Consider the following 24075-nt stretch of genomic DNA (forward strand, 5'->3'; position numbering starts at 1 on the left):
TGCTGAGAGAATGCACAGTTAAAGAAAAGGTGGTCATGACTCTCACTTCCTGGACAAAAACTGCACTGATGGGAAAGGTTCATGCAAAACAGCACCAGCCTATCAGCAGCGGATAGCCTAGTCTGGATCACCAGCCAAGTGATAAAGCTACATTTTGGAATATGGGCTGGGAACCACACCAATTTGTGCCACACAACTGTTGGTAATGGTGTTCTCAATTTATCCCATAGTCATGCAATTAAGAACTAACCATTATGAGTGAGAGTCCATCTAATGTGGTTAGCTTCCTCCGATCTAGAGGGAATAAGAGGTGGCAAGGTTCTTCTTACCTCATTGAGCTCAAGGGTTTGTGTGATGGGAAAAACCCAGCTTGAGTTTTGTAAAATGTGAGACATTGTAGCATCCTTAGAAATTCCAGAGTCAAAGGCAATTCTGGGGCCAAATTTTGCAATTTGAGGACCAAGCGGATGCCAATTATCATACCACAAGGAAGTGGATCGGCCATCACCTAGTACACTAACAAAATATGGATGCACCATAGATCTTAGGTTCAATAATTTCCTCCATACCCATGTGCAATCCCCAGGGATTTTAAGATTCCAAAAATTCCTCCCTTTTATTAAATAAGATTAACCCATTGACACCACATGGATTGCTCTCCCCCAGAAAATCAGAAACTAGATGTGCTTGGCAATGACAGCCTTGTTTCAAACTTGCATGGATTTGAATCCAAGCCCGCCCACCCCCCCCCCCCCCCCCCCCCCCCCCCCCCCACCCCCGGCTTAGGAAAGCACAAGTGCTCCCAAGAGACCTTAGCACTAGTTCTTTTGAGGTCAGGACTAGACCAAAGAAAAGCCCTAAGTATAGACTCTACCTCCTTAATCACTTTTTTAGGGATGATAAATAAAGAGGACCAATAGGTTTGCATGGAGAAAAGTACATTCTTTATCAACTATACTATACCTGAATAAGTTAGATCCCTGTTTATCCAAGACTTAGTTTTGGCAATAATGCTATCCACCGGCCGTTGGCAATCAGAGGCTTTAAGCTTAGTAGAGATAAGAGGCACTCCAAGATATTTAACAGGTAGAGTACCTTCCTTGAACCCTAGGACATTCAGAATGGCTAAACTAGAGCTTGTGTTAACTCCAGAGAAATAAATGCTACTTTTCCCAGGACTAAGAGATAGACCTGACAAAGTTTGAAACTCAGTGAGTGCATCCTGAATGTGGTTGACTGAATTGATATCTCCTTTACAAAAAATCATGAGATCATCTGCAAAGCAGAGATTGATAAGTTTAATACTTCCACATCTCCAATGGAAGTAGAAATCAGGGAGGAGCGATTTTTCCCTAAGAAGACAAGTGAGAATCTCCATTACAATGACAAATAAGTAAGAGGACAATGGATCTCCTTGTCTTAGCCCTCTTTTCCCAAGAATATAACTAGTAGTTTCCCCATTAATGCTAAGAGAGTAATTAGCAATGGCGACACAAGCTTGCAGCCATTTGATCATGGTAGGATGAAAATTCATGGCAGATAAGACATCCCAAAGGAATTCCCACATCACATTATCGTATGCCTTCATGATATCTACTTTCATAGCACATCTAGGAGAGGAAGATGATTTATGGTATCCTCTCATAAGTTCTTGTGTTAGGAAAATGTTATCAGCAATCCTTCTTCCTTTAACAATCCTGATTGGACAGTGTCAATTAGAGTAGGAAGTGCTAATTGTATTCTTTTAGCAAGAATTCTAGAGATACACTTGTAAATAGTGTTGCAGCAAGAGATGGGTCTATAGTCCCCAACCTTTGATGGGTTATGGACCTTAGGGACCAGAGCTACAATTGTAGAATTTGCTTTCCTTAGCAATTGACCTTACCCAAAAAAGGATTTTACAGCTGCAGAGACTTCATGGCCTATGATAGGCCATGCTTTCTTGAAAAACCCTGCATTATAACCATCAGGACCAGGAGCTTTGGTAGATGGTGTCTTTTATCTCCAGATCAGTGACCTCAGCAACCATGGCTAGCATTTGACCATTAGTTAATCTCTGCCTAACCACCTGCTGAACCCTAACTAGCCCATGGTAGGCAGTAGGATGGGTAGAGCCAAGCAGATCAGTGTAAAAACTAACAAATCTAGATTTAATATTTGTAATATCATGGGTGAGAGACCCATCATCTAAGACCAAACTGGAAATCTTGCTTCTACTATGGTATTATTCATAGATTTAAAGAAAAAGGAGGTGCATTGGTCTCCCAATTTAAGCCACTGTATTCTTGACTTTTGCTTGGCCAAACTTTCCTCAGCTCTTAACAAGGTGAGGAATTGCTTATGGACCACCCTCTCTTGCCTTACAATAGAGGGATCGGATAGATGAGTGCCTAAATCTATTTATAGTGACTCTAGAAGTTGTCTAGAGTCATCTAGCCTCTTACAGATATCATTAAAGTCCCTTTTATTGATTTGCTTAAATTCAGCTTGTAACAGTCTAAATTTCTCATAGACACAGAACATAGGGTTTCCAATGACCACTCCCCTCCAAACTTTCTGAACCACAGTTAAAAATTGTGGATGATCAGCTAGGAAATTAAAGAACTTAAAAGGTTTAAGAGATTTCTTAGTATTTGGAATGATGCAGACAATGGCAGGAGAGTGGTCAGATACCCCAGGAGTGGAGAAATGAGCATGAGAACTGCTATAAACTGTCATCCAATGCTCATTTACTAGCACTCTATCCAGTTTGGTACTAACAAAATGAGGGGGGTCCAGTTTGTTAGCCCAAGTGTAAAGACACCCTGTATACCTACGATCATCAAGTTCTAAGGTATATAGGCATTGATTAAACTCATTCATATGTGGGGGACCAGTTTATAATGCCCTCAACCTTCTCTCTCAAGAATCTAATGGCATTAAAGTCTCCCAAGCACAATCCAAGGGGAGGAGGAGTTGATATGATGAAGACTAGACCAAAGTGCTTGTCTTTCGAGGTAACTGTTAGCCCCATACACAAAGGTTGCAAAAAAGAGGGTCCCTCCATCTTTGGATTGCACTTCACAATTAATGAATTGGTCAGTTGGCCAAGTACCTGAACCTGAACAATAGTCGGATCCCAACACACTAGAATTCTACCAATGGGAGCTTGAGGGTAATTGCTCACAAAATTCCATTGAGGACAAACATATTTTATTATTCTAGAAGCCAAAACTTCTTTTATTCTATGCTCTAGCAACCCCAAAAGGGAGAGTTTATTTTTAGTTTCAAAAGTTTGCCTCTTTTTGTTTGATTGGATCATTAAAACCCCTAGTGTTCCAAAATCCCAAATTAAGAGGTTGCATCGACATAAAACAATTTCAAGCAGGACAGGAATAAATGGCAGAGCATGGAAATATTAGAATATTGCCTAACAAAAAAAGGATACACTAGAATCAGGTATATATCTTATTATTTGGTGCAGTCTCTTGGTATTCAACTTCTAGTACGTCTATTATCAGGTATATATCTTATCCTCAGAGCTAAACTTTGTGTGTGCCATCATATGTGTGTACCCGTGAGATGTGTGTTTGAGCCCCAATTTTCATATGAGAGGAGGTAATATCTAGTGGGAGTCATATTGTGAACGAGAGGTGAGGGAGTTGGGATCCACTCTATTGCTTCCAGATTTAGGTGGTTTAGGCCTCGAGGGAGTAGTAGGTTTAGCAGATAATGCAATAGGCTTTTTGGTTCCTTGTAGTCAGTTCTTGTAATTTGGTTCCATTAATAATGTTTTGTGACATGTCATCTGTTGTTCTTAGTTGATCTTCATAAGCTGGTATTGGATCCTTGTTAGATCTGATGTGCTGGTCATAGAATCTGTTTCGTTCAGTGGTGTTTAGCTTTGGAGGTGCTAGGCATCATTGGCATTGCATTGGTATCATATCACTGTGTGCTTTGTTTACAATTGGTTGTTATGTAGCAGTCTTGCATTGGTACCTTCTTTATGTAGCTTTCCATTTTTTATTGACCTATCATTGGGGGGTTGTCCCTTAGAATGTTTATGCTTGTCTAGGGGGCATGTCCCTAGTTGCCTTTTGCTCTTTATTTTTCTACAAGTTGCTGTGTGGCAGCTTTTATTCAGTGTTGTTTGCTGATACTGCTGCTGCTTGCTGCTACTTCTACTTCTGCTTGATGTTGTAATGGCAGCAGTTACCTGTTACTACTACTGTTTCCTACAATTGCTTATGTTGTGATAATAGTTGTTGTGTGGCTGCTGTGTTAGTAATGGGGATGCCTGGTTGGTCGCTGTTACTGCTTTATTGGTGCTACTGTTTGTTGGCACGTCTGTTGTTGTTCTGCCTCCTGTTTTGCTGCACTGCTGCTATATTGTTGTGTGCAGTCTAGCAAACTGCTGTTCAGTTTTGTTGTTCTGTTCTGCTACAAGTTGCTGTCTATGGAGGTTCTTTAGATTTTCTCAATATCAGTTAGTGTCTTCCATGAGGTGCAACACCAAGGAATCTATAAGGGCTATATCCCAAGATCATTCCTCCACTTTCATGTGAAGTTCAGATTGTGCCATTTGGTGGTTCAAGCAGTTGCACCTAGGCATTAGGAAGCTCAGCTTGAGGCATTCGTAATGTCTAGCTTTAGTTGGTTGTATTTCAGTAATATGTAAATTGGTTACTTCTATTGTTATGTTGGCTCTTTTTATTAGGCAGGTTGCACTATGTGTAATCATTTTGCCATCTGTTTCATATCCCTCTATTAGATGGATAGGAAACAGATGTTCTATTTTGCTTCTAGTCCTATGTAGCCGTTTGGCGTAGGCATGCTCTTTTGTTTTGTTTTACTTTTTCTTTTCCTCCTGGGGTATGCCCCTTATAGGCTGTATATTCAATTAGCCCATTTTTATTTCAAGCTAATTTACCCAAAAAAAAAAAAAGGGCCATCCCCCCCCCCCCCCCCCCCCCCCCCCCCATAAAAAAAAAAAATCAAAAAAGTGCGATATCCAATGCACAATCCGCAAGGAGAGTAGGGTAAACTAAGTAAGATAACAAATGTGCCATGTGTGTGTTGAGATCATACCCCCATTGCACTATCAATCTAAACGAAGGATAGTACAACAAGGTATGATATGCTGTGATACAAGTAGGATAACTTGAAAGCTAACTACCCCTGGCACATCCTGCCAGGCTAGGAAAAAAAATTAATAGTCACGGTCAGAAATGACTAGATGATAACCATCATTGAGGACTAGTAGCAGCATAGCAAAATCGACATCAAGGGAAGGCTGAACAGCTACTACAGAGGAACAAGGCACCACGAAAAGGCTCGAACCAGAAATGTCAGCATCTGATAGGGGGCCCCACCCTGCACACCACGCCCATTCCATCTGGCCTAATACTCCCTCATCCAAGTCCTAAGGCTCGCCAGAAAACAACCTGCCTCCTCAGCCAACACCCATCACCACTAGACTCCCAAAGAAGGGATAAGTAGACCAAGACTCTAATACTCCAACTAAACCCAACAATTCCCAACACAGCACTCATTTCTAAAGAACCGACTACTACAGCGGACCTCGACCTCGAGGAAGCGATAACGACATAGATGCATCCAATATTCGGGCACTCCCAAACCCCGCACGAATGCCTAATCCACACAAACCACACAACATCAATCGATTACCAAAGGCTCGCCGAAATCTAGAAGCGAGGCAAAAGGAGCCTACATTCTGCCACCGAATCAACGGGATCAAATGAGGCAACACAAACTGCAAGGAACTATAAACTGCTCCGCTCAACAAGTAAATTACCACCCATCTAATAAGAACAGTCACAGTTACACTCATACCACGCATAGAACAATCAGGCCCAGTATAGTAAAGAAATCAAGGATTTAAGATTACAGCCCACGTCCAATCCGGGCCCACCACGCGCACCTCAACCACCAGCATGCACCACTTGCGCGAGGGCTGGTCTTTGAAAAATCAGGAAGCTGGCTCACAGTTTTGTAAAACCACAATTCACAAGACTTTTGCCAGACAACATTAGTTACAATGACATCACCCATCGGAGTTTACGCCGAAAAATTTACTACCCAAGAGCTTATTTGGAGCACTAAACCTCGAATCAATTAGCCTAAACTAAAACATGGATTAATGAAAAGAAGAGATAAACCCAATCTCAGCCCAAACAGATGGCTGCCCATTCGAGCTCTCAATAAGGCGCTACATGACAAGGAATGATACATGCCGATAGGATGGTCCAGCAAGTTATAGACCCTCCACCACTGATTCCTATGGCGAGTTATAGACCCTCCAACTTGGATTGAGCACATGAGCAAACCTAGATTCGTGACCGCCCACCACTCAATTGGGCAGCTCAGATCTATGGCCACCTACCGCACTGCCGCGTGAACCAACCCCCGCTACGACCCACTACCATCTTCGCCGATGGCCGTCGGATGGTCGGAGCCACAAGGAGACGAGGTGGAGGGCCGAACGGCAGGAGAAACAGAGGGGAAGTAAACCAAGTACAGAGGCTTGGCTGATTTAATCTCATACGAGTGTAGATATATTCCGAAAGGAATAGACTATAAGAAATCAGGAAGAATTCGGATCTCCCTATGAATTTGTGAACCACCAGACATAATCAGTGGGTTTTGGTTCAAAAATATGATTTTGGTAAAGGGGAATGCATTCTCTCTCTAGTCCTAAAAGAGAAGATCTCAACGTACCGCATAACCTTTACCTTTATCTCCCCAAAAAAAAGAAAACCCCATAGTATTCCATTCATTGAAGAGGATGATAGTATAATTAGTAATTTAGATATGGTTCGGTTGGTGCTGAGCCGCAGTTGGACCATGGTACTTGTCATGTCGCCTGCTTGGTTAGCGGGATTTGTGAAACCGTTGAATATGAAGCATGAAGGTGAGTTGACACCCTCCACTCCCCAGAACTAGTAAATGATTATTTTAGTACAATAGTTTTTGGCAAAGTATATTTTAATTTGCATGGCCCAATTTTATTTGGTATATATACATTAAATGTTTCTCTCTATCTCTGTCTGTTGAATTGCTAACTTGTCAATATATTGCAGGCTTTGGTTCATGGTGACACATGGCCTACTGAGCAGCATGGACATGCCGAATAAACGAGTAGTTTATTCAACTCTCTAGGCAAAAAGTAACCCACGGTTCATCTACTACAGAAGGGAGCAGGTTTTTTTTCATTTCCTCAATAATGGGGTTACTACTTACGTTCCTCCCCAAGACCTCCCATTTTGAGCATATCTCACAACTTCAAACATCGAGTTCGATATAAGTGTGAAAATCAAGAAATCCATTTATTGTAATTCACAATATGTTACTTGAGGATTATCCAACCGCTTCGCATGAAGCTGTAGTGGTTCTCCTAGCCCGGTGACTTTAATTTAAGTTTTTCACAAAAATGTTATGAATCTGTAAATTATTTCTATTCATTCTAACATATCAATTGATGCGATGCTTTACAGGAGTACTACCAGCAGGGATAGATGTTCTTCAATCACCAACCTGAACTTACGATAAGACACAAATCAGTTTGAACTAACTTTAAAATTGTTTAGAAAAATCCAGAACAAGTGATTGAATATGTGCTTTCTATCTTAAAATCCTTGATATCTCTTAAAGCTAAAAGTGCTACAGCAATCGATGTGTAGGGGAAAAACGTAACAAATGAATACGACTTACTACCATAATCGATAACCCAATCAGTCATATATAAGTTGAAAGAAACTTTGCCAAGTAAATTAAACCACACTAGGCAACAATTTGACACTGTAGACACCCCAATCTGGGCTTCCCAGATTAGTTTACTGACGGCGTTTGATTCCCCAATGATGAAATGGATCAAGAACACCCCGAGATTGTTAGTATGATTGAGTTTTGAGTGCTTGACACCCCTTTTAAACCTTACCTAGCCAAAGAAAACCTACCTGCACAAGTTGGTCCTAAACCAGCGCACTAGTCCAAGTGCCACGTGTTGATCATCGGTCAGCTTTGACCGTTGACCAGCGCAGTGTTATTTAGACCCGCACACGCAGGTCATGAACAAGCACGCGTTGGTCAAACCCCTGTCCCATCACCTTTATCCAGCCATGATCACAGGACTTTTGGGGCACCCTTGACCCTGTTTATTCGTCTGAGGAGTGATCCTTGGATAGGGGGATGTCCCCCCACTCTCACACATCTCCTATCACCTTTCCCTTTCATTGGCCTTTGGAGGGAAGCAAGGCCAGCCATTCTTGGCTGATTTACTCCTTTCCCTCACTCCATCTTCTCCCACCATTACTCTTCCAAAGGGTTCCACCAAGTTACAAAGTTTTACACTTGATCATCCATCATTAAAACTCTAACACTCAAGCAACAAGCCACCTTGCGCTCTTGCTTTTGCCACTCAACAAGCATCAAACACCATCATCCAAGTCTCAAGTTCAAAGCTCAAACACCTCTCAAACCCAAAAAACCAAAGGTATAATACCTTTGTTCTACTTTCTGTTCTGATCTCTGAGGGGGACTGACAGGGTCAAGATTGGTAATCTATACCAAGTCCTAGCTAGCAAGGCTTCAAAGCCGTTGTGAGCATGTTAAAAACCAATTTACTGTTTTTCCTTTGATGAAACTATTAGCTGCATTTCAATACTCGTATCTGTTGCAATGGAATACCCCTGGGGTCTTTCTGAACATGTCTCAGAACCAAGAAAATGTAAAACCATGCACTAGTTAGAGGGCTCTTACCTGCGTGCTGCATTGGTTTACCCGCGCACGCAGGTCCTTCTTTGACCAGTTGTTGGCCTTTGCATGGGTAACTAGGCCTTGGCCTTTGTTTTGTCCCCACACTGTTTATGGGGTGTTTCTTTTATTTTGAGGCTTTATAGCCCATTTTAACTGCTTATAACTGTATATTAACTGTCATATAAACTTTTTGGTTTGTCCTGGGTGTGTACTGGTCACTTCCAGAGCCCAGAGGGTTGAAAATAAGAGTTGTGAGCTTAAGCCTACTGGCGCACGCAAGTATGGCCAGCATGAAGTTGACTTGATCAGTGTATGTTGGTTTCTTCCTACGCACGTCACTCCAAAAAAATGGCCTTCCAGTCTATGTAAATCCCCACAGCAGTCTATTTTCATCCTATATTAATTGTTTCCAATAAAAGCAAGCATGCCATTTGTCACATCCAACCAACATGTTACAGTTTTAACCCCCTTAAACTGTTCCTCCGCCCTAATTGGCTAAAAATTGAGTAATGCGAGAAAATCACAAATATTTTACAAATGCCCGAGTAGAGACTGATCTCCGGATTGGGCAAGAGGGGTGCCTTAAAACCCTTCCCCTCTCGTAACCTGACTCCTGAACCTCAGATATCAAGGTGACGACAGATCAATCTACGCCGTTTTCAAAATCAAACAACGTAGCAAGCATTTCAAGTTCGGTTCCTTGGGTGGCATACCTTCAAACCCAAGTGGCGACTCTGAATTGAGCGTTTCACCGCGCTTTTCCAAAAGGGCACACCCGACAAACACCAGATTCTTGGGCGTGGGTGCCCACAGTGCTGACTCTACTAGGGATTTATTGCATTAGTCTATACTTTGAGTTTAATACGCTTGAGAACAATCCTTCAAAAGTCTGTCAAAATAGTACACTCCGCGCTGCTGAAGAACGGAATGTTGGCTTAACAGGATCCCCGAATCCAACCAATCCGAACTGATAGTTTTTCGATTGTTCACTTGAGCAGTTTTCTCCAAGTATCGATTAATAAAAGTGAGCCATATTTTAAAAGGCATTTCTCAAAAGTTGTGATTCTCTCTCATTAATCAATCTTTTGGCATTTTTCATGTGCATCGATGTTGGCTTGCTAAGTTGAGGTGTTTTGGGTAACCGGCACACTTTACTAGAGCCCGGGCTCCTCGAATGCCCAACAACCTTGGATGATAATGAGTCATTCTACCATTCGACTGTTGCTCTGTAATACGCGTTGCAGCGGGAGGTATATCTTGGCTTTAGTCCGAGGAACCCCCTCAAACCAAAACGGGCCTTTGCATATATAAAGCTCTAGAACTCTCCAAACTAAGACAGGTAACCATAGGGTAAGATTTACTTGCATCTCACTCTCATATACTGTTTATGTGTTACCGCTTTCTCTATCGCATGCACTGTTCATATATACCGTTTTGCGTAAGAGCATGATAGGGTGGCTTCTAGGTTGTTTCTCTTCGAGTCTATCTTATGCTTATTAGGACGCTGTCATGGCCCAATGAAAGAGTCGTGCATCTCGATGGTGCACGTTATCAACTTTCAAAGTTCTTAGATCAACGAGACTTTGGGAAATCAAGACTTTCTAAGTTTGTTTCTATTAATTTACAAGGTTTGTTCACATTTGATCTGATAGTCGTAGGTTTTCAAAAGAGCTATTTATGACACAGTACTTGGTCATTTTTCTTCATTTTCTTCAGGGGTGGATCATCTGCTGTTCCTTCATTGTGTGACGAGGATTCTTCTTTGCCATCTGTGCGTTCGCCTTTTTGGTTTGGTGTGTTCGGGGGCATCAGTAGTGGAGTTTCTGATTCAATCGATTGGGTTTTTGCAATGGGATCGAAGATGCATGGAGATTATGTTGATTCAACCAAGTCTCTCTTTTCCTTTAAGGCCTAGGAAATAGAACTCCTCAAAATACTTATTCAGAAGTTAATCCAACAGAGTTGTACTCGACTTTTTTTTTCATCTGTATAATCATCTCTCTTTTCAAATCAATCTACACATATTATTCTTATTCGATCTTTGCATCACAACGATTACCTCTTGTTAGTATAGAAGGAAAAAAAGAAAAGAAAAGTTTTATAGAGCCTTATAAAAATACTGAACCAACCCACCAAGCCAGTGAAAATATTAGCTAGGGGCCCTCAAGAAGTTCTTTCACGTACAAAGTTATAGAAATACTAAGGGCATCGCAATGTGGACATGATTCTTGAAGAAGTGAACTTTTAATTGAGTTCCCTTTCTGGTGTCATGAACAGTGGAATTAGTCTACCAGAGATTAGTCGAGATCTAATCAAGCTAGCCCGGACGGTATTATTTATCTAAAAGAAAATACAGTACGTAATTCTTGAAGAAGTGAATAAAAAAGTCTACTTTAACTTCAACAGTGCCAACAAATAGTTGGGTAACAATAGCTGACATTTTTGCCATTAACCTTAAAGCATGTTAAAAATCAGTAGCTCAAAAAATCAAAATCCTATTGTTAAAAACAATATCCAAACCCTAGTTTTTTTTTTATCATATATCCAAACCCTAGTTTTTTTTTTTATCATATATCCAAACCCTAGTTAATTAAATTGAATTTAGTCTAAACCTACTACGTACGTACTAAATGTACCATCAGGCATCAGCATTCCTAACAAAACCTGCATTCAGTTCTGGTTATTCGTCTGGAATTCGCTTGCTTTGAAGTATTTATCCATATGAGAAGAATTGCTCCCCATCTTGAAGCACGGTAGATATGGCAACATTGTTTCCATGTTCGGATTGCAATAGCCGATGGGGAGAGGAGTGTTGTTATACACCATATTCTCCGACATCACAGGCATTATCAATGGATCGTAACCATAAATTGGCCTCTCAAGTGGAAGATTGCACATGAATTTGCTACTAGACACGCCACCAAGTTGAATGCTACTGTATTGGCTACCGTAATTCATTTGCGTCATCATTACCGGATTTGCCATTAAATTCGCATCACTCTGAATCCCGGCCTGCTGAATCTCCTGATCGAAAGGGTAATGAAAAGGAGCGTTGACAAACTCATGCCGCGAATTCAGCATCGAAATAGGCTGCTGCTCATGTCGCTCCTCCCATTGTGTGTTCCTCATTCCGAACATGCCTTGTAGAAAGCACGGAGGAGGGTTTTGAGTGAGAGAAGAAGTACCCTTCATCAGCGCAATTCTTGCCTTCACATCTCGAAGCTTTCCCTCCAAGGTAATTTCAAATCCTCTCAGTTGTTCCATCGACCAATTGCTATAACGATCATCCCACGTGGAGTAAGTAGCATCGTCGTTTTTCTTGCGTAGTTTCACAAGCGAGTCTTCAATCTTTTGGTTCCGGTCGATAAAAAAGTTGGACAGGGTTTGGGTCTTCTTCACGCGCTCCTCAGGGGGTTGGTTTTTGTAGGAATCTAGCAAGTGATGGATTGTGTCGGGATTTTCGGGCCAGATTTCTGCCTCCAAAGGATTATTATGATGTTCATCCGTTGTGGGACCGTAAACAATCAAGCAAACTTCAACATCACACAGGGTTTGTAACTCATAAGCCTTCTTCTTCATCCCCTTCTTTCTCTTTTGAAACGTTACGTACCGAGACTTTCCGTTGCGTATCAGTTCCATTCTCTGTTTAGCTCTTCCCATCTGTAAAACCTGTTAGAGCTCTAATCAATCAATACATACATACAAAAAAAACCACACACTGACTCTTGTAGAAAAGAAAAAGGTACGTAGACCGGCCGCACGCGAACGCAATAGAAAACAGAGACAGAAAGCGAAAGACCCAAAAACAGTAAAATAAAAACCCTGTTAATCTTGACAAAAAAGCCAAAAACGCAATGGAAAGCCTAATTAAGGAGAGAAGTTGTTTAGTAGGAATAATGAATACGAAAGAGGAGAGAAGTTTAATAATGGGAAGAGTTAGTACCTTTAATGGCTTCTCAAATCAGAACACAAAACAGAATTGGGGGAGTTTTTCTTTCTCTTTGTTATACTAATCTTTTATAGAGGATGAGAAGACTAGAATTAACTTGCCAAGTAATCAAAGCACAAATGAGTAGATTGTTTGCATACAGATATGGTAACTAAATCAAAATTGCTCTGACTGTCATTAACTTACGATATGGAAAATCTCTCTTTAAAAAAAACTTGCCAAATCCGTCCGTACGTGGAGATTTCAATTAAATTAATGACACAATACTCGAACTTGGTCCTCGGCCTCATTAATGACGTTCCCACCTCCTTTCTTTTTCTTTGGTAATCTGTTAGACACCCTTTCTCTTGTGTTGTACACACAGTCGCACACCCTTTATTTTTCACCATTAAATTTCGAAAAATACCTGACTTTTAAAACCTAGTTGTCATGATTTGGGAAGTAGGTCTAAATTCCACACCAGCGATGGGTTTTTTTTTTTTTTTTTGTATTGCTAGCAATTGAGCATGTGGCGGATCAAAAAAAACAAAAGCTATTGAACATGTGGGTGTTAAGTTTTTGTTGATGCTGCGTCTGCTGTTTCATAAATTATTTGACTGTTTTTTTTTGTTCATCTGGTTGGCGCCTTGAAAACTCTGTTCGGCATCAACAACCTCATGATTGTTCAAGTCATATGTGTCAACCGCCGTGATATACTTTTTGATATACTTCTTTGATATAGTCATGGTATTTTTCATTCTACTTCTTAACTTACCATATTATCTAGTCAAGTTAATGATTATCAAAAACTCAGACAAACAACATTTTTTGTGTGATGTAGCCATGTAGGGGTCGTGTTGCGTGACCATGTAACTGAAATCTATAAGACATACATCGGTGTCAACCAGAATAGCACTACACGAAAGAAAAAAATCGGTAACTCAAACACCCATGATTTATTACCTCTGTCATGTATTGGCAATCACCACAAAGGGGGGCAAAAAGGACGCGAACAAAAATTTTATATGACAAATTTCATTCATATATTATTCGACATGAGCAATAAAATTCAAATCCTTCACCCTCCCCTACCATCCATTGAGCTCTGATATAACTTTTGTGGGTATGTACACTGTGTTCTGATGGCTCTTTTCTACAACTTATCAGCAATTCTGCCCAAAGCATCTGCCAGTTTACTAAGTACAACAACTGAGCTATTGACATGGTCTCTGCACTGTTCCCTGTCCAACTGAAAATTGGTGTTCTGAGATTCGAGTTGCTCGCTCACCATTCTGCCGTTCTGCTCTAAGACTTCAAGCAACTGAGACTGAAGGGTGTTTGTTTCCTCGTCTCCATCTGCAACTAACCGTTTGCGCTTACGTGTTTGCTGAGAAGCAGCTCCCATCCCAGGATCATTTGTTTGTCGTTTACCATGTGTTGTGCCTGTGGAACAAGAGTTAATTCTGAGGTTACAAGAATACGAAGGAAAGCCATTAGGAACGTAGGCCAGCAAAAACATAGGATGCAAGAAAACTACAATTCCACCCTGTGAACTATATTTTCTGGCATATGAAATGAGGTACTAAATCTTGATGAAACTCCAGTATACTTGTCTTTGTTACTTGCTTTTTCAGCTTTGCTTATTCTCTTACTCTATAACATTCCAATAGTTGCATGTAAAATTAGTACAAAAAGTCATTAAGTAAGGTCGGTGCCTAGGCTAAAAATTGACCTGTAATCTATATGCAGAACCAGTCTTTAACAGAATGCAGAAATAGGAAGCCATACAGACCGAACCATGAAGACTATGAAGCACGGGTACTTCAGAAATGTTGCCGTACCCGTACCGGGTACGGGTACGGCGCCGGTACGGCAAAAACGTACCGGGTACGGCAAAATTTGATCGGGTACTTTTGATAATTTTGGGTACGGCATGGGTACGGCAAGGGTACGGAATGGGTACGGCAAGGGTACGGCATGGGTACGTTTTAGCCCAAAATGATTTTTTTTTCAAAATTTCAGGAATTTTTTTGTAAATAATTATAAAATATGGGCTTATTGCGTAATTTTTTTGTCTTTTATATACACATACACGTTTACTGAGTCACTGAGAGAGGCAGCGGTCTAGGGCTCCAAATCGGAACAGAAGACGTAAGTTCTCTCTCTTTTATATACACATACACGTTTACACTGAGTCAATGTTTGTAAGTACTGTTGGTATGTAAGGAACAAGGAACTCGTCTAGCTTTGATCTAGGCACGTTGAACTTGATGTATGAACTTCGAACTTTTATCTATGTTACTCTTTGTTGGTAAAATGGGTTTATATTTCATTTAAAGCAATAAAAAATAGAAAAAAATTATATATCTATTCGCCGTACCCGTACCCTACTTTTTTGGGGTTTTGCCGTTTCCCGTACCCGTACCCGTACCGTACCCGTACCGCGTACCGGTACCCGTGCTCCATAGCATGAAGATAAGGTGGCGGCGTCATGTAATGAAAAATTAGATGCTGAAAATAGACGTGATCGAGCCAGATAATTTGCAGATCACTATACAAACTACCAAGTTGTCTAGCTTTAGGTATGCACATAATTATCCAAACTGCTATGTTTCCCTTTGGTTCACTACCTATATATTACAGATTTCATTTACCCGACCAAGGGAAAGAACCAAATTTACTTCGGGAATTATATCAGCGAGGTTTGGACAGCATTTCCTATTAAGATTGATAAGATTTTCAGACCGAAAATTTATGACGAGGCATGAGCCGTGGACATGGAGGTGTTAGCTAAATGAACTCTTCTTGCACTTATACACAGTCCCCATATTGTAAATCTACCCCCCCGTACTAGCTAGTTCACTCTCTGACAACCTTCTTCATTCTTTTGATGTTGGGGGATGGGCTGGGGTACTGCGCATATCCAATCCATAAGCTGATGCGGGCAGAATTGAAGCCATCAAATTCTTTCAATCACTTAATCATCCTTGAGAAATTAGTTTGTGGAAACAATCAACCAAAGATTCCATCCATCTTTGTCGACAAGAAAGGACAAACAGATACAAGGTATATGATAGGTGCTGAAAAGCACCCTTTTATTCCCATTAACTTAGGCTTTGTCGGTCATATCTAGTGTTATTTAACGAGATTTAATTGGTTTGTGATGTTTCAGGGCTTTCGGAGCATTCGGAAAGGATTGTGAGTAAGAATCATAAGTTAAGGATGTTCCGGTGGAGGCCACGGCGAGAAGAGGAGCGAAACACCAAAGACTTGCTGGTCCGGACAACCAAGTCTGGAATAAAAATTGAACAATCTGATATTCTGGTCCGAACAATGGAGCTGCTGGTCCGGACCAGCGGGCAGCAACACATTAATTCTTTGTTTCGTTTGTTTTAAGTGTATTTTGGGCCAACTATAAAAGGGAGGCTTTAGTTTATTACTTAGGGCAGTTGGACTTTTCTTTTTACTTTTCCAGAGACGAGAGAAAAAGAGGCGTTCTAAGGGGATTTCCTCCATGTTTTCCATGTCTTCTTCAATCTCGATCACATCTTTCTTCTCCATGGCCGGCTAAACCCCTTTTCTAGGGTGAAGATGAAACTTCGCACCAAGTAACTCTATTTTATGTATGGGTTTTAGGTTTATTATTCGAATCAATTGTATAACTAAGAACCCTTTCCGTTTCAATTGAATGGAATGATTTTGATGGTTTTAATCTATTGAGTATTTGTATGCATGCTTTCAAATACGAGTTATACAATGGTTTTCATCGATTGTAGTTGGAGTTCTGAGATAGATTATACTCGTAAGACGGGTCGTGCCGTTAGGCGGCCAGACCGTACTTTTGAGACAGTCCATGCTATGGGATAATCTATACCTTTTAACAACTCAATTATTTTCTAGATGATTATTGCTAGGGTTTGCAAGCCCTAGTAATAATCCCTTCTGATTCGAATAATTAATCTTGCCTATGCATGTTGGAGTTACACGGTCGAAGTGGATTCGAACCCTAGATTTTCTCTCCAATCGTTACAAACTTTCTATTTAATTTATTCTCTTAGATTTAATAAATTCTCCAAATTCAAACAACAAAACTTCCTTTGCCCGAATTAATCTAAAAATTAATCGAATTTGTCGTAACTCAACCATACTGTCTCCGTTGGAACGATACTCGGACTTGACCACTATTCTACGGAGTAATAGTTAATTCTCAGTTTTATAAATATATTTTTGACACGGAACGACGCGGTCAGTATACAAAGCAAAAATTACTGCTCTCAGTTTGCAGTTCTATAATAACAATCCAGTAGAAGTTGGCATGACAAGATGCAATGTGCACGCCATGCTAGATTATGACACAATCTTGATATAGAAATTGTAATAATCCCTGTACCAGTTACATCATCACCGCCACTTCTACCATAAACAGCGGATAAAATTGGACTACGAGTAATAACACCATAAATACAAAAATTTGACACTTGCATATGAGTTTCTAAGGAGTATAATTTAGCAAGTACGGTGTTACCTTGAGATGGGCACCCCCTGGAAAGTGGATGATATTGTTTCTCTGTGAATCAAAACATAGTATTATAATTCAGCCAAATCCCAGGGAAGAGAACGGGGGGACGGGGGAAACCTGAGTCTATATATGGAAGTAAGTACTACTAGTCGGAAGTCAAGAAAAACAAATAACACAGGAAAAAGAGAAAAAACCCAAAATACAAAATTGAACAACGCGAAAGCCATAAAATGCGAGTGCAATAGCAGGAGCGGGAGTGGGAAAGCCACTAACAAAAAAGTTCCAAACTACTACAAAGATTCGCGAGAGTGAATATTGAGAGTAGGAGCAGAGGGGGCTCCGCAGGATTACCTGACTCAAGTCAACGCGATGAAGGGAAATTCCTATCACCTAGTGTTCTTGAAAAACAGAGACCAAACAACAGCAACATTTGCAAGAAGCAAGAAAAGGAAACACGATCAACGATCACCAGAAGATACTAAAATTACCTGAAATAGGAAGAGGATTGGACACAGTTGTCCTCTGAACCTCACTCGGTGGCGGAAAACGCCCAGCAGCCTCTTCCACTGGGGCCGTGGCAGTAACCGAGTCGCAGTCAAGCACGTCGTAAACCTCTCTGTCAAAGAACCCAGGCAACTTCTTCTCCCTCCTCAAGTCATTCCTCATCGCCCAATACGACTCCGTTTCCAGCTCCCTCACCTGCGATGATTCCCACTCCTTGATCTTCTTATAGTCGCCGGCCAAGTTGCTCCACCTCTTCCGGCACTGAACCGCTCCCCGGTTCACCCCGTGCCTCTTGCAGTACGACGACGCCGCCGCCCACTTGGGCTCCACCTCCAACTCCATGCCCACGCTCCGGCCCCTCCGGACCCGGTTCTCCGCTACTCTCTTCCCTTGTATTAGAACCAGAATCTCTTGCCTCGTCCATCGAGGCAGCCTCGCCGCTCTGTTTCCGTCGTCTCCGCCATCGACTGGCGGTTTCCTCTTGTCGCCGCCGTTAGGGACATCGTTTGTGCCCCCGTCAACGGGTGCAGGGCCGTGACTCAATTGCTCAAGCGCCATACGACTGTACAGAAAGAACGTTTATTCGAGGCACGTGACGGAACGGGTGGGTCTCGAGTAACGGCGTTTTAAGGGACAGTCCGTTTAGAAGAGGGGAGGGTCATTTCTTATCCTACTAGGAGTATTTAATTTAGAGAGAGGAGAGAGAGGGAGATTTGTTTGGGGTTGATATTTTGGTTAGGACTTCAATATTTTACAACTAGTAAAATATTACTACTGTATAGCCCTATTCCTAATCCCTTTACCCTTTTAGTTCAAGATTTGTAACATCGTTATTCACTGGAGTATAATCAGATATGTCTAAGATTGAATTCCTACAAAAGCGACCCTCTACATATGGGGAATGGGAGGGGCTGTATTACTGTTTAGAAAGAAGAAGAAGATGAATGAATGAATAGTATAACTTATAATATAATAGAGCGATTTTTGTCTACACATATAAACATAAACGCTTCTATAATCATTGATTGCCTTTGAGCTAAAATCGTAGCCGTCTAATTAAGAGAATGTTTACTTAAATTATACTTTGACCTACTGTTGTAGTAATATACACACTTTCCTTTCTAATTTATTACCTTTTGGTTTTTTTCTTTTTTAGTTGATGTTATTTCAAGAGGGTTGATAAGTGACTTGTAAATTATTGTCTTTTTTTTTAATTTCTTCTCTCTACATTGGCATTAGTTTTTTAAAGTGGGGCAGAGAGTAGGTAGATTATAATGGACGGATAGAGTACACAACTTATTTAAGTTGGGGCTATATTTCTTTAGATCGCATCCGCTAATTACTTATAATATAGCTCTGTGTTACTAAGGAGAGTTGGCTCCGATCCATTTTTTCTCATTCAATTTGGGGTCCAGTTTTGGGCTTTTGTGGGCCTGTCCCGGGCCCAAAACAATAATCAAATTTATTCATTTTGCAGACATCATCGAGTTTGTCATTAACGTACAATATTAGTGTGATCTAACATTGGTAAATACAAGATCGAAACATATTTTTACAAAACTGTTTTTCAAATTTAAGTTTCAAATTATTTTTTTCTTGTACAAAACTGTTTCAACCATGTATTTACCAAAGTTATATCAAGCTAATATTTTATGTGAATGACAATTCTGACCATGTATTTACCAAAGTTATATCAAGCTAATATTTTATGTGAATGACAATTCTGATCAATGTTGTGGAGTCCACAAAGGCCCAAAACTAGACCCCAAACTGGAGAGGAAAAACTGGACTGGAGCCAGCTTCTGTTAAGGGTCACTGTCGTTGCTGTTGAAAGATAATGGTTTCCGGCAACGAATATTTCAGTTTTTTATTTATTTATTGAAAACGTTTCAGTTTTAGATTTTGTCAAGAATATCAATTTTATTAAAAAATTTTGATTCATTGGAAATTGATAAATGAGGAGCATGATTTTTTTAACACATTTAACTTGAAAAAAAAATTTGACATGCATTGGATCCAACCTCAATTATATTAAGACAATTACCCCATTCTGCTTTCTTAAAAAAGTACTTAAAAAATAAGGATCTATTTTCAAACTTAAAAATAATGGACTTACAAAAATATTTTTTTAATTTTTTTGCAGGGTTTAATAAATCGCATCGAAATCTATCAAATAAAATCCATACTGCAAATTTTTTTTATTTCAATAAGTCTACTATTTTGAAGCTTGAAAATTGCAAATAAATACTTAATATTTTTTAAGGACCAAATCCAGAACGGGGCCTGAATATTTTGTACTTCTTGATGGATTTGGGGATCCTAAAGGGCGGAGTGCCCTACAAGGGTTGTAATGCAATGCACAACCATTGATCTTATCAATCAACAGTCCATATCAAAAATTAATTATGACCGATAATAAATAATTCTTACCGGTCATAATTAAAAATTATATCTCAACTATTCATTGTCAAGATCGATGGTCTATGTGCACCCTATAAGGCAGCCTTACAGTTGCAGAGCCTTGCACTGCAGAATTTCCCAATTTCTTGATATCCGATAAAAGTGATTTTTTTTTTTATAGAATTGATATTTCTGACGAGGTTTAAAACAAATACTAGTTCTGATTATCAAGTAGGAATAATATCCCGACGGGATCCAACACAAATCCGTTCAACTGATTTTAGGGACTAGGGATTTCTTTCACGTTTAAATCTTTGGCCAAATCTTTCATTCTTTGTAGCACATATATTTGGAAAGAAAAATTACTGTAGAGAAATCTTTAGACGATCCAATTTTTTCTTTCAACGGAAGAATCATACTCATTTATAAAAGTCATACGACATCTATAGATTATCATCAGAATACAGATCAAGCCATATGACAGTAACAGATTTTCACCCGAATACAAAGATAAAAAGACACGGCCTAACCCTAAAGTTAAAAGCAAAGAAACGAAACTAATGTCTAACGCCTAAACAAGAGCCATCACTCATTCCACACCATTATCAACACACTTTTATACAGAGAGAGTGATTCTTCAAGATGATTTCCTTTCTTTTTATACAGTTAATTTTTTAGTCCTGCTTTTGTTAACCTCACATCCAGTAATTGATTGATATGGGCACCATACCCTACTCTACCCTACGAAAGTTAGAAAACAGAAATTCTTCTCTTTATTTTAGTTTGGTTCGACTGTCTTTGGCCGGTTTATGCGAAACTCAATTAATTTCCTTCCCTGTCTGATCAAAGGTAAAGGATCCACGCCGAAAATAGAAGTCAAGGAATTCTTCACTATATATCCTTTTTATCCTCCACCATCGGAATCCAAATCTCTCACTGCATAGATGGTCCCCGCAAAAGATGGGCGACTTCTTTTTTTTTTTCCTTTTGTTTTAGGCACCATTGCCCTACCCCACAAGGCCACAAGTAAGAGCATCTCCAGCAGACTCGGGTAAGTCGCCGGCGAGATCAAACTGGCGAGAAAACCCCTCTTTTCCCGTTTCCAGTAGCCTCGGCTGGGCCTCGCCAGTTTGGTCCCTCGCTCCAACACCTCGCCCAACCCAGCGAGTACGGAAGGCTCGCTTCAGACCCTCTCCCTGAAAATAGATCGGCGGCGGAATATTTCTCACTCCGACGAGTCAAATCCGCTTGCTCTTGCGAGGTGGGTATTAAGGTGCGATCTCTCTCTCTCTCTCTCTCTGAATGGTTTTGAGGTGCTGCGAGGTGGGTTTTTTTGGTGAGGATGTTGGTGGGTTTGGTTGCCGTCGTCGTCGATTAAGCGGTGGTGGAGCTACCATTATGGAATTTACTACTTGAGGATGACATCGGCGAAGATCCAGCGTGAACGGAGTGGAGGAGGAGGGCGACGGTGGTGCAGATCAAGTGGGTTTGCAGATTTCGGAGAGATAGAGATGAATTTGGTATTTGTGCATTTCTTGGTTCTGGGTTTGCAGGAATTTTCGAGGTGAGAGAGAGAGAAAAAGAAAGAGATGGGTTGAAATCTGGTACAGGTGGAATTTGGATGACTTCAAAAGCCTAGGCTGTTGGATACCCATATGTTAAATGGCTAGCCAATGGGACTTTTCCTAGGCATTTTGGCTAGAACTCCTTTGAGGCTCCTGGAGATGCTCTAAAGTAAGTACATACTCACTATACAATTAACGGGTAACCTCTCGCTGTCGTAATTAAGCAATATTTTTATTTTCCCTCAGATTCAACCAAATAGTGTTATCAAATGTCTTTAATGAAACAATGATCTTGTTTGGCTAACACAAAAAATATCTTTTTTCATTTAAATTGTCTTAAATGAGACAAGAGCCTTGTTTGGCTAACACAAAATATGTCTTTTTTCGTGTTTTTCGATCTTGTTGCACTTTCATAGGGAACCCTAGGATTTTAGGCACTTTCATATGGTACCCTAAGGTTTTAAGCACTTTCATAGGATACCCTAAGGTTTTAAGCACTTTCATAGGATACTCTAGGGTTTTAGGCACTTTTATAGGGTTTTAGGATGCACTTTTCTATTATAGGGTTTTAGCAGTTTAAGCACTTTCATAGTGTACCCTAGGATTTTAGGCACTTTTATATATAGGGTACCCTTAGGTTTTAGGCACTTTCATAGGATATCTTAGGGTTTTAGGCACTTTTAACGCCGGTCAACCTTGGGAGAGGTTTTTTGTAAATCCTGAGTAGAATGTCTTTTAGACTTTACGAGAAAATATTTATATCCTTATTATAGCAAAAACCCTTATAGTATGTCCTACTCAATTTGCCCAATTAACAATTCATCGGATCTCGCTAATTCACACATCAATCGTACAAACTTATAAAGAAAGCAAACATTAATCGCGCAAGTGACCAAACAAACTAAGGCAAAATTAACTACACAATGCACCTAGATGTACCATCAGTATATATTGAACTCGCAAAGGATAACTCCACAAAACCCTAAATTCCAAAACACAAATCACCCCAAGGGTCAAAATATGAGAAACCTGCCAGACTTATTGAGCTAGAAGTACAGCAAAGGCCAAACCCTCACGAACTACAACAAGACGAACTACAACAAGGGGGATTCCTGGGGTATTGATGAGGATTGCCCGGATACCATTCTTGCAGAATGCATGAGAGGCACCCCCACCCACCTTTTTTATTGAACTCGTCATTCCATTTTTCACGGGATGAAAATTTTGTTATCATAGTTTTGGAACTCCTCACACATTTTTTGTTCTCTGGCTATTATTCCCACCCAACTCAAGATTGTTTTTACATCCACATCACATCCCATAACAAAGACAAACTACATCCACAAAATGATTCCTCACATTAATCAAATTTCATAACATATATTCTAATTTGTGAAGGGAGAGCAAAACCATAAACCCCCCCTTCAAAACAATGCTTGGTACAAAACTTCTTGCCTTTGTTAAGGTACATTCATGACACGTATTCATATGCACACACACAATTCATAACCCAGTTTGAAAAATTGAAAATCTGTTAGTGTAAAAAAAATTAGAGAGAGAGAAAACCACAATTTGACCTGGTGGAAACAGTAGTCAAAAGACATAAAACCCTTAAAACCAATTCATGCATGTGGACCGTACTCCAGTTCAGCTTCTGGAGTGGTGGCCGTGTAGCTGATCGATCTTACCGGGATTAATATCTCCTTTCCCCTGTCAGTAAGTAGTTTCATTTCCTTCACTGACTGGTAGTTTCATAAGGCTAGTGGAGCGAGGTCCCTGCTGTCTATAGGTAGAATCGTAAGGGCTTCTTTTACAACTATAATGGAGGAAGCAGTCTTTCTCCCTGATCTACGACCTCCCTTAAGAGCTAGGGCATAAAAGCAAAATCAACCCAAACAAATAACTGAACTTCAATTCAGCCGTTCAATCAACAAAATCCAACAATCTCCCCAGACCAAAATCATTCCCAACAACTGGAACAAATTCAGCCCAGAGACGATTTAGAGCAAGGAGAAACCATACACACTTGGCCTAACCAGATGAGATCAGACAAACAAATCGAACGCCCAAGAACATAGCACAGTGAAAGGAGAAGACAAACAAAACCCATGGTTGTAACTATCTACCCGTCTTTTTTTTTTTTTTGAAAAAATACATAAGTACACCCTAAAACCGAAGGGCGTGATTTCTTTCCATCTCTTAGGCTTGTTTAATGACATCTTAACAAGTACAAAGACATGCAAAAGGGAAAAAAAAGTAATCATAGCATGTGTGAATTAGACCAAAAGCCATAATAAAAAGAGAAAAATAACAGAAGTCACACACAATTTGCACTTTCTTATTTTGTTTTACCCTCCTTCTTCACCAACCCATCAAAAATATACAAAACCCACCTGAATCACAAC

At 40.2% G+C, this 24075-nt stretch overlaps 2 protein-coding genes and 1 long non-coding RNA gene across 5 annotated transcripts; 1 reads left to right on the forward strand and 2 right to left on the reverse strand.

Moving 5' to 3' along the window:
• The first annotated feature begins 5258 nt into the window (after positions 1 to 5258).
• LOC131311009 (uncharacterized) lies at positions 5259 to 10768 on the forward strand. 2 transcript variants are annotated; one of them, XR_009195368.1, is made up of 3 exons: positions 5259 to 6910; positions 7080 to 7200; positions 10471 to 10768. It is a non-coding gene; the product is annotated as an uncharacterized LOC131311009 (long non-coding RNA). The 2 variants fall into 2 exon arrangements; XR_009195367.1 differs by lacking the exon at positions 10471 to 10768 and having other exon boundaries at positions 7080 to 7498.
• Positions 10769 to 11314: 546 nt separating this feature from the next.
• On the reverse strand, positions 11315 to 13172 carry LOC131311732 (agamous-like MADS-box protein AGL82). Its single transcript, XM_058339294.1, has one exon. The coding sequence runs from the start codon at positions 12412 to 12414 to the stop codon at positions 11425 to 11427; it is 990 nt and encodes a 329-aa protein (XP_058195277.1). The 5' UTR covers positions 12415 to 13172; the 3' UTR covers positions 11315 to 11424.
• Positions 13173 to 13619: 447 nt separating this feature from the next.
• LOC131311733 (trihelix transcription factor ASR3) lies at positions 13620 to 18361 on the reverse strand. 2 transcript variants are annotated; one of them, XM_058339295.1, is made up of 3 exons: positions 17690 to 18361; positions 17208 to 17249; positions 13620 to 14125 (listed from the first exon to the last, which is right to left on the reverse strand). In XM_058339295.1, the coding sequence occupies exons 1-3, from the start codon at positions 18261 to 18263 to the stop codon at positions 13836 to 13838; spliced, it is 906 nt and encodes a 301-aa protein (XP_058195278.1). In that variant the 5' UTR covers positions 18264 to 18361; the 3' UTR covers positions 13620 to 13835. The 2 variants fall into 2 exon arrangements, with proteins under 2 accessions (XP_058195278.1, XP_058195279.1); XM_058339296.1 differs by lacking the exon at positions 17208 to 17249.
• Positions 18362 to 24075: the final 5714 nt, after the last annotated feature.

The sequence above is a fragment of the Rhododendron vialii genome, chromosome 12a (genome assembly GCF_030253575.1).
Source record: "Rhododendron vialii isolate Sample 1 chromosome 12a, ASM3025357v1".
NCBI lineage: Eukaryota > Viridiplantae > Streptophyta > Magnoliopsida > Ericales > Ericaceae > Rhododendron > Rhododendron vialii.